Below are 11,296 nucleotides of genomic sequence, written 5' to 3' on the forward strand. Positions count from 1 at the left end.
TGAAATGTTCCGTGTTAGAAGATGCTGAAATGTTCCGTGTTAGAAGATGCTGAAATGTTCCGTGTTAGAAGATACTAAAATGTTCCGTGTTAGAAGATGCTGAAATGTTCCGTGTTAGAAGATGCTGAAATGTTCCGTGTTAGAAGATGCTGCTGGTAAAAAATGCGAAGAAACAGGAAACACAGTGACTTCCTTGATTGCATGAAAGCACCATGTGTTTCTTTGCTGCCTAAACTGAATATTCAGCATTGATGCATCTTGCATAAAGCCGTGAAAGAGAAAAAGAAGAATACACACCTGTATGAGATGTTGGTTATGTTGACTGTAGAAGGTTCCGGTAATGTGTGACTAGAGGAGGAAACGTCCCTGCTCAGCGCCAGGCTCTGACATCTCTTCCTATTTTCGATGCAAGTCGAAGCTGACTTCCTGCACACGCTGCTCGTGTGCTCTGCTGCACGTTTTCCTGTCAGAAGACGAAAAGTTTAAGCCGATTTCATGGCATTTTGACAGCATTTCCATGAAAATCCAAACCACTGAAGCTGTTTTCAGAAGCAGACTGTGTTGTTTTAAGACGTGACAATGGAGATTAAGCATACTTTTGTTCAACAAAGCCTGAGTATAGTAAGTGGTTTGTGCCCATGAATAGCAAAGAGAACCATTGCCTTTTATCCTCTTGTGGGTTTCTAACTGGTTTATCAAGATCTGTGTCATTCTGTAGGTCCAGGTGTGTTCAAAGGGCTTCACTAAATAACTAATCCCTCAGGGATTAAATGATGGTTTCATTTAGCATGTGATGAAAAATGGCTTTAATTGATTTATTTCCAATTAAGTGTGATGCATTCACCCTCACCGCTCTGACAGAAGCCACATTTTCCAGCCAAGGCCACAGAAATTTGAATGGCTTGTGAACATTTTTGCATATTTGGATGGTCGGAGCAACACACGAACAACACTGCACCCTTGATGATCACCTTGGATTAGGACAGAAACAAAGCACTTTCATTTCAGAGAACTAAATAAATACGCGCATGTGAAGCATGGAGAAGCAGAATGGAAACTATGTGTGTTCTGAGTATGTAACAGGTTTGCATTGAATGAGAATCTTTTGTTCCATCACACTAATGCAGGTGCCTGTAAAGGGAGGGGCACGATGACAGACGCCTGGGTTGGCTTGGAACATCACCAGAGAGTTCCAGAACCACATCGCAGTCGGCCAGGGATACAGCGCACCGTGTACATACGGAAACACCAGTTAATCACCGTGGACTTTGTCATTTTAGGATTTTTTTTGCCTCTTTTTATCAGCTTGTCTACGCTTCAGTAAAAAGGTGAGTTTGTGATGTTTGTGATCAGATCAGTAGCTATGAAAGATCAACTCTGTATTTTTATCTGCATGTGTGAAGAAGAAGAATCCAAATGTGCTTTCTGAGCATGCTGGTTCCTCGCTTTGTTCCCAGACCAGGGAGGAACTTTGATGCTTTTCTCAGCCTGTCATCATCTGGAAACGACAGAGAACATCAGCTGAATTGTCTTTACAAGAAAACTTAACAGTTTCACAAATGAATGAAAATGGTTTATTATTTGTGGCTTTGTCAGCGCTTGGGAACCAGATGTACAGTGTTGGCTCAAACATAATTATCAAAGCTGTTATTAAGGATGTGATTCGGGGTGATTCCATTTCTTCGCTCATCTTTCTTCAACTTGTGCTTCTATTCAGATTTAACAAGCATCTGAACCGAAGGTCCAGCACATCTCACAAGATGGATAAGTTCCGGATGATGTTCCAGTTTCTCCAGTCAAATCAGGAGTCCTTTATGAATGGGATCTGTGGTATTATGGCACTAGCAAGTGCCCAAATGTACTCTGCCTTTGAGTTCAGCTGCCCCTGTATGCCAGAATATAATTACACCTATGGGATTGGCCTGCTTATTATTCCTCCTATATGGTTCTTTTTGTTAGGTTTTGTATTGAACAACAATGTGTCTGTGCTAGCTGAGGAGTGGAAAAGACCAACTGGGAAACGCACAAAGGACCCAGCAGTCCTGCGCTACATGTTCTGTTCAATCACTCAGAGATCCTTGATTGCACCTGCAGTGTGGGTGTCTGTCACGCTCATGGATGGGAAGAGCTTCCTCTGTGCTTTCAGCATCAACTTGGATATTGAAAAGTTTGCGAATCGTAGTCTGATCGCAGGGTTGTCAGAGACGGAGAAGATCAAACTGCTGGCAAAGATCCCCTGCAAAGACCTGTTTGAGCATCATGATGTAAGAGTGGCAGCATCAAGGTACATCAAGTGTATATCACAGGCAAGTGAAAGTTTCTTTATATACCCTGGTTAGAGAGTTGTTTTTTTTTAAAAAATCATAAGCTAGTCTTCATGAAAAAACCTGGAAACGGCACAGCCACTGTATGTTAGCAAGGACCCATGGAGTCTCTTTGGAGCTGACCTTGTACAGACTGACAAGGTCTGTTTCAGTGTAAAATATTTACAAATTCACATTCTTATCGAGGGCCAAGATGTGCTAACGTCACGCATCAGGCCATTGGTCTTTGTTCACATACTTTGCCAGCATGCTATGCTTGTTGCAGAAGGATTCCACCACAGGGCGCAATGCTGAGCTCAGACTGTACCAAAGTTCTGCATTAGCATGATGGGTACAGTTAGGTAGTGTTGACTTACTATGACTGCAGAAAGGGTGACAGCTGCAGGATAGCTGGTAGTATTAGGAGCGACTAAAGGAAATACTCTGAATATCTGGTTACATTTGCCTCCACACTTCCTCTGCACTCACCTTCACGTGGCATCTTGACTGCAAACAAAGCTGCACAGCAGGAGTCATAAATGTGCAAGAACATGAGAGAAATTCAGAAATTTTAATTGAATTTGACCAGCTCTAATCACACTTGTTTTCATCTGATATCATCTAAACATGAACCAACACTAACAGTTTTTATGGTCTCAAAATTTCTACTTTATATTTTGCAAACCCTGAAGTGTACAAACCAAGTTTGCTTGTGTGCCTCCTGGTGGAATCCTTATACATAGCAGCTAACAGACATGGTGTGACAGGATAAAAGCTACCTCAGTAAGACAGGCTAAGACCAGCAGAGTCATTAAAAAATAGAGGTACCAGCTTGTACCGAAAAAGGTACAAATGCTTGTCGCTGGGGGTGTACTCTTTTGAGAGACATTTCTGTACCCTTCAGTTCTGGTCTATTTTTGTACCTTATCAAGTTCAACCTCACCTTATCAAGTTACGTTTTTTATGTTTTTCACAGCATTAGGTCTGGTCCATTCCACTTAGCAATATTATCGTATCTTTAATCTAGAAATAATCTTCAAAAACTCAAAATACTGACATTGTGGGCTACAGCAAGTGTTGTGCGTCTAAACCGGTCTTAACAATACATTTCTTTTGAGGCGACTTTTTAAAAATTAAAAATAAAAAATAAAATCATCAAATATAAGTTGTAATATGTGGTGAAGTCGTAGGGGAGTATACTGATTGCTGAAGAAAAGCTGGTAAAAGTCCCAGTATGCACTACACGCTGTAAAAAATAGTCCCGGTACGCAAAAGGATAAAATTTAAAATTGCCGGTACTGTGTACCGCTGCATACCGGCCCACTTAAAGCACTGCTGCTCATAATAGTTTTTGTCACGACAAACATTTTTCAATGCTGCAGGTACCCTTATGGTTAAAATGGTACAAATTTGTACTTTATGTCACTTTGAACCCTTTTTCGTACGCTGAAGGTGTGCTTCTGGTCTCTTAAAGTCCAGTATTGTACATTTGAGAGAACATTTCTTTAAAATGTACCTATAGGTACAGAAATGTCCTTATCTTGTACCTCTATTTTTGAGAGTGTAGGCACTGCAGGAGACACTTTGCTTGATGCAAAGCGACCTGAATCATATGAATGAGTCCTTGTGCAGAAGTTAACAGACTGTTGACTTTAAAATGAGTCAGATGAGCTGGAGCAGGAAAACACTGGCCCCGTGAATCACAGTAGCCCTCATAGTAGGCGACATAAGAATGCGACGTAATAAGGCCACCGAAGAATCCATCATAAGAAAGCAACATAAGATAGCGACATAAGGAAGCGACAAAAGAAAGGATCATAAGAATGCGACATAAGAAAGTGACACGAGGAAGTGACACAAGAAAGTATAATAAGAATCAAATCAAATCAAAGATACTTTATTCATCCCCGAGGGGAAATTCAGAGTACAAGCCAGCTCGTCCAAGGTCAGACATACAGACATGTAACATTCATGACAAAAGAGCAAAACAGAACTGAGCTAAGCTCAGGCCATGCAGCTATTACAGCGCTGCCATACAATAGATAAGAACAGAGATACAATCGGATCATAGGGGGTCGAGGGCAAAAAAAAAGGTCATGTAACTCCGGGCCGCGCCAGGAAGACACAGTCTGAAAATACAGAGAAAGAAAAACTTCATACACTGAAGCACGGACTAAACAAGACACACAAAATCCAGGAAGGCGGTGAGTCATGAGGGAGGGGGCTGAGGGTAGATGAGGAGGGGGACAGAGCGTCTATGAACATGTCTTCTTCCGTTCCCAGGGGGGGTTGCGCCGGTCCAAGGCCGCTGGGAAGCCGAATCCAGATATGATTGTTGTTTGGGTTCCAGGCGAGGAAAACAATTTGCCCTCGGCCTTGAGTCCATAGCTGATCGGAGACAGGCAGCTTCAAACAGCCAAATGGGGGGGTCAACTTTCACCGATTCTAGCAAACATCTTCTCAATGTTGTTGTCGATTCTGCGGACCAGCTCCGGGACCGCGGCCAAATGACCAGTGTGGGCCAGACTGGCGTCCTGCTTACGGTCGAGTCCGGTCAACGCCAGAGTCACTGCTAGCCCGGCACATACCGTTACAGAATTCAGGCACCCTGCCAGTTGTTGCCAGAATCTCACGGGTCTTCAGGTAGATCAGGACTCCACCAGCGCCAATCAGCAGAATCCCGATCACCAATAATCCAAAGCTGTAAACATCCTCCACATCCTCAGAGGACAGAACTGCCAGACACGTCGGTCTCCACCCGGCACATGAGTCCTGAACGTATCCAGCTGGAAGCGTCCCCTCAGGACATGCAGGCTCCCCTCTGCCTGAAGAAAGCAACAACAGAAAGCAACATAAGAACGCAACATAAGAATGCAACATAAGAATGCAACATAAGAATGCAACATAAGAAAGGAACATAAGAATGCAACATAAGAAAGCAACATGAGAATGCAACATAAGAATGCAACATAAGAAAGCAACATAAGAATGCAACATAAGAAAGCAACATGAGAAAGCAACATGAGAATGCAACATAAGAAAGCAACATAAGAAAGCAACATAAGAATGCAACATAAGAAAGCAACATGAGAATGCAACATAAGAAAGCAACATAAGAAAGCAACATAAGAATGCAACATAAGAAAGCAACATGAGAAAGCAACATAAGAATGCAACATAAGAAAGCAACATAAGAATGCAACATAAGAAAGCAACATGAGAAAGCAACATAAGAAAGCAACATAAGAAAGCAACATAAGAAAGCAACATAAGAATGCAACATAAGAAAGCAACATAAGAATGCGACATAAGAAAGCGACATAAGAAAGCAACATAAGAATGCAACATAAGAAAGCAACATAAGAAAGCGACATAAGAATGCGACATAAGAAAGCAACATAATAAAGCAACATAAGAATGCAACATAAGAATGCAACATAAGAATGCAACATAAGAAAGCAACATAATAAAGCAACATAAGAATGCAACATAAGAATGCAACATAAGAAAGCAACATAAGAATGCAACATAAGAAAGCAACATAAGAATGCAACATAAGAAAGCAACATAATAAAGCAACATAAGAATGCATCATAAGAAAGCAACATAAGAATGCAACATAAGAATGCAACATAAGAAAGCAACATAAGAATGCAACATAAGAAAGCAACATAAGAAAGCAACATAAGAATGCAACATAAGAATGCAACATAAGAAAGCAATATAAGAAGCAACATAAGAATGCAACATAATAAAGCAACATAAGAATGCAACATAAGAAAGCAATATAAGAAGCAACATAAGAATGCAACATAATAAAGCAACATAAGAATGCAACATAAGAAAGCAATATAAGAAGCAACATAAGAATGCAACATAATAAAGCAACATAAGAATGCAACATAAGAAAGCAATATAATAAAGCAACATAAGAATGCAACATAAGAAAGCAACATAATAAAGCAACATAAGAATGCAACATAAGAAAGCAACATAAGAAAGCAACATAATAAAGCAACATAAGAATGCAACATAAGAAAGCAATATAATAAAGCAACATAAGAATGCAACATAAGAAAGCAACATAAGAAAGCAACATAATAAAGCAACATAAGAATTCAACATAATAAAGCAACATAAGAATGCAACATAAGAATGCAACATAAGAATGCAACATAAGAAAGCAATATAATAAAGCAACATAAGAATGCAACATAAGAAAGCAACATAAGAATGCAACATAAGAAAGCAATATAAGAAGCAACATAAGAATGCAACATAATAAAGCAACATAAGAATGCAACATAAGAAAGCAATATAATAAAGCAACATAAGAATGCAACATAAGAAAGCAACATAAGAATGTGACGTAAGAAAGCAACATAAGAAAGCAACATAAGAATTCAACATAAGAAAGCAACATAAGAATGTGACGTAAGAAAGCAACATAATAAAGCAACATAAGAAAGCAACATAAGAAAGCAACATAAGAAAGCAACATAAGAATTCAACATAAGAAAGCAACATAAGAATGTGACGTAAGAAAGCAACATAAAAAAGTGACATAAGGAAGCGACAAAAGAAAGCTCCTGAGTCTGGTTCACACTAGCTGGCTGTGTAGGCTTGTTAGTGAGAGGAAAAAGATGTTTTTAATGTGGAAGTCAACTTAAATCAGATGTAAGTTCCTTTTCCCTGCATGTTATGTAACAAAACTGAAGCATTCAGCACTTGGGAGATTAAACAAACATGCCCACTTAAGATCTTTTTAAGTACATCTACCTTGCATGAGTATTTTCATATGTTGATACTTTATTTCTACTGCTCCACAGTTTAGATGGAAATATTCAGCCTTCCTTTCCAGGACATTTATCTGAAAACTTGAGTGAACAGAAAGAGTTTAGCAGGATAATGTAGCAGATTTTTTTCAGTCATACCATGTTGTAATCAAAGTGCTTGCACACTGAGTAGTTCCACCGTCTAAAGAAGGAGCCAGCTCTCACTCGATGCGAGCGAAGACTTTTTATTCCCTGCAAAGAATCAGCTCTCAGAGCATGACACATCATGAGTGGGCAGTCCTAAAACACACACACACACACACACACACACACACACACACACACACACACACACACACACACAGCTCATAATGCAACAAGTGCTGATTGGCTGAAAGTAACGTGGGAAGGCCCAAATCCAGCCAGCAACAGGATGTTGTGCCAGAACTGTCGTCTTTACCGACTCGTAATGATCTGTTTTACAACGGGTCCGTTTCCACAAACGGGACAGACCTTTTGGCTACTGAAGCTAAAGCCAACAGCAGAAACTAAACCCAGGGCCACAAGCGTTTTTCTATTCCCCTGGTGGTAATGGAGAGCTGGAGCAGTCGTGTCTGAAGGAGCCGTAGAGTCAGGTTCAGTTTAGCATTATTTCCACTTTGGGCTGTAACTTTGCCTGGAGGCAAATTTTCTGCAATAAATGTCATTTTTCTGTTTTACAGGCATGTGGGTGGATGTTTTTACTCATGATGACCTTCACGGCTTTTCTGGTTCGAGCTATTCGACCCTGCTTCACCCAAGCGGCCTTCCTCAAAACCAAGTACTGGTCTCATTATATTGACATTGAACGCAAGATGTTTGACGAGACCTGCAAGGAGCACGCCAAGAGCTTTGCTAAAGTTTGCATCCACCAATACTTTGAGAACATCAGTGGAGAGATGCGAAGCATCCACCACCAAGGCTCCCACAAGGATGACACTGAAGAGGAAGATGAAGACAAGAAGAAAAGTGATGAGGACAAGCTCCTAGGTATCCGGGCGCAGGACGACATGAACAAGGTGTTATGGAACTGGCACACCTGTAAGCCAGCTTTGGCTCTGAGAAAGGACCAAACTGACGGAGAACCCAGTGACAAACTGAATGGAAATCTGAACGGAGCAGTAAATGGTTTTGCGAGGGGACACAGCCATGACACGGAGAAAAAGGAGTGGGCGGTGTACTATAGTAAGGTCTGAAGGGTCCAGAGGCAAAGAAAAGACGGAGGAGCGTTGCTGTTTCAGCAGCTCTTTTACTCCAGAAAGGACAATGTGTTAACAAATGTAACGTTTTTGTTTAAGTAGAATGGAGATTATTCTAAAACTAAATATTAGATTTCAGAGTAAAGTCTAGAATACGTCTGAATGAACGTAGCTGGGCTGATAAAGCTTAGTTTTAGTTGCTGCTGTTGCTTAAAGTTGAGAGTAGTTCAGCAGCGTCTTGGGGGTTAGGCTTTAGACCGTCAGTTGCTCCAATGCTAACTTTACCAGTACAAACTCCTGCAGAACACTGCTAACGCGCTGGTGATGAGCCAGTTTGACCATAGCTCCAGGCGGAGAGGTGGCTGAAATGAGCAGCTCCAAACACGCCCACTGTTGGAGATGGATGTTTGTCTCGTAGGGGACACTTGCTGATCGACTACCTGTCTGCACGCTGATCTTCACCTTTTTGATCATTACTAATAAGTGAAAAACAATGTAGCATTTATGGCTCAAAGTCTCAAACGAATAATTCAGCAACTTTGCCACATTTCATGTGCAAAACTTATTGAAACCTCTTCCATCCGTGTGAGCTCTGGCCACGGCACTGAAGCCATCTCTAAGTGGAGTGTTGCAAATTCTAAAATCATGTTTCATGTGGAAAAACTGCAGTTGAGTTAAATGTGGACAAAGTCTGCACATGACTGTGTGTGAGAAGAGCTGACCTGAGGCCAGCTTAGGGCTCAGGGTTCAGGGTTCAGGGTTCGGCCTGAAAGAGGACTTTCTGCAGGATGAAGGACCACATTGTCCCAGAAAAAAAAACAAATGGAGGTTTGTAAAAGTCCAGATTTAAACAGAAATGTTGTCGCAGCATTTTACCAGACAGATAAGTATATGTCTTCCAGCTGCGGGAGCCCTTTAAGTGGTTGAAAATTTCACAGAGCACGTCTGAGTCCTGGCAAAAGGAGAAAAGGTTGCAGGCTGATGAGACCTGAAGGCTCCTGAAGACCAGCACAGAGGAGCCTGATGCAGCTTATTCGTCACAAAGCGACCAGAGTTCCTTCCTAAACGTGCAAATGTGAACATATTACCGTTGGATGAAGTGCCATGTTCCCGTCCTTTATGTGATGAACTCTACTGACTGAGATTCTGTTACGTCATACGACTTCTTGTCTGATCTTTCTGTCGTTTTTCCAGATTGAGAATCTTGTTTTTCAGTGTAAACCACGTTGAGTTTGTTTGTCATTGGATTAAAAAGCTCCGTTTGCATCCTGAAACCCTCTTTAGCTGCAGGAGGGAATGCAAGTCTTAGATTTAGCTCAGACTTTTAAATAATAAGACGTTTAAATGCTGTTTTTCCGTCCAATGAAAGGCTGAACATGGAAACATGTTGTGCAGCGCTTAGTTGTGTTTTTTAAGCTGCTGTTTCAGAGGATCAGACATTTCTGATGTGAAATATGATGAAACAACGCTTTCCAGGCTGTACTTTGCACCCAGTACAGAGTTCAAAAGGAAAAAAATGGACTCAAAAATATGATTTATATAAAGTCTGTTTATCCTCAAACCTGTTTTTTCTTCTTGAATTTCTTCAAACTTTGTTAGATGATGAAGGATGATTGAAAATGTGCCCTGCGAGACTCGGCCTGACCCAACCCTGACTGGCTGGAGAGCTTCTGGAGGTCTGACGCGCTCAGAAAGCTTCCCACAGCATGAAATGCAAAGTAAAAGGTGTTCTGTGTGACGGGAAAAAGCTGAATTCCCTCAGCCTGTTCCCACGAGGCGAGACGAGCTTCCACAGATGGAAAGTCTATCCGGCTTTCTCCGGTTGATGCCTGCTTGTCCTCATGGCTGTTTTAGCTGATAAAGCTGTGTGAACACACATTCCTGAGTCTGTTTGCAGCTCAGAGCAGAAAACTGAGAAGAATGAAAACATGATGAGTTAAAGTTTTATGCAAAAACAAAGTCTTGTGGCGGCCGAAGCATTTCCATCTCAGCATTTGCATCTCGTTTGCAGCTTTTACTCCGCGAGTCGCGACATAAACAACCAGGACACTGTACACACTGCAAACTCTTCAGAAAGACGTGGTACGCTGATGTTTTACCACAACCGCCCCCCAGATCCCCAGTTCCCCAACCCCCCCTGCAGGTACCCTTATGGTCAAAATGGTACAAATTTGTACTTTATGTCATTTTGAACCCTTTTTCCTACTCTGAAGGTGCTTCTGGTCTCTTAAAGACCAGTATTGTACTTTTGAGAGAACATTTCTTTAAAATGTACCGATAGGTACAGAAATGTCCTCATCTTGTTCCTCTATTTTGGAGAGTGCAGCCCAGAGCGAACAGCAGAACGGTGGGTTTTATTCCACTTCTACACACCCAGCAAAGTCTGCAGAGTCCCAAGTCCTCTTTAATACATCTGTGCCGTCAATCCAGCTGTTAGTCAATGGGGGGGGGGGGGTCATCCCACTGAGGTCCCCCCTCCCTTCAGCCCTGGGGATTAGTGGAGGAGCACTCCCCCTGACCGTCTCACAGTTTACCCAGCAGCTGTTCTCCTCCTGGGGAAGGGGCTGTTTGGGGGGTGGGGGGGGGGGGGGGGGGGGGCGTGTCACATATTTTACTATGTCACATAGCTGGTCTATCTGAGTCTGAGTGTGTGTCTGAGTGTGTGTGTGAGTGTGTGTGTGAGTGTGTGTGTGTGTGTGTGTCTGAGTGTGTGTGTCTGAGTGTGTGTGTCTGAGTGTGTGTGTGTCTGAGTGTGTGTGTGAGTGTGTGTGTGAGTGTGTGTGTGTGTGAGTGTGTGTGTGTGTGTGTGTCTGAGTGTGTGTGTCTGAGTGTGTGTCTGAGTGTGTGTGTGTCTGAGTGTGTGTGTGAGTGTGTGTGTGAGTGTGTGTGTGTGTGTGTGTCTGAGTGTGTGTCTGAGTGTGTGTCTGAGTGTGTGTGTGTCTGAGTGTGTGTGTGTCTGAGTGTGTGTGTGAGTGTGTGT

At 42.0% G+C, this 11,296-nt stretch overlaps 1 protein-coding gene across 1 annotated transcript; it reads left to right on the top strand.

Annotated features, from left to right (window-relative positions):
* Positions 1 to 1,760: 1,760 nt before the first annotated feature.
* calhm1b (calcium homeostasis modulator 1b) lies at positions 1,761 to 9,829 on the top strand (the record flags this gene model as incomplete). The annotated part of the gene is made up of 2 exons (XM_079238247.1): positions 1,761 to 2,306; positions 7,801 to 9,829. 2 exons carry the CDS (start codon positions 1,761 to 1,763, stop codon positions 8,311 to 8,313), a joined length of 1,059 nt encoding a protein of 352 aa, XP_079094373.1. The 3' UTR covers positions 8,314 to 9,829.
* Positions 9,830 to 11,296: the final 1,467 nt, after the last annotated feature.

The sequence above is a fragment of the Telmatherina bonti genome, assembly GCF_933228915.1.
Source record: "Telmatherina bonti genome assembly, chromosome: 3".
Lineage (NCBI taxonomy): Eukaryota > Metazoa > Chordata > Actinopteri > Atheriniformes > Telmatherinidae > Telmatherina > Telmatherina bonti.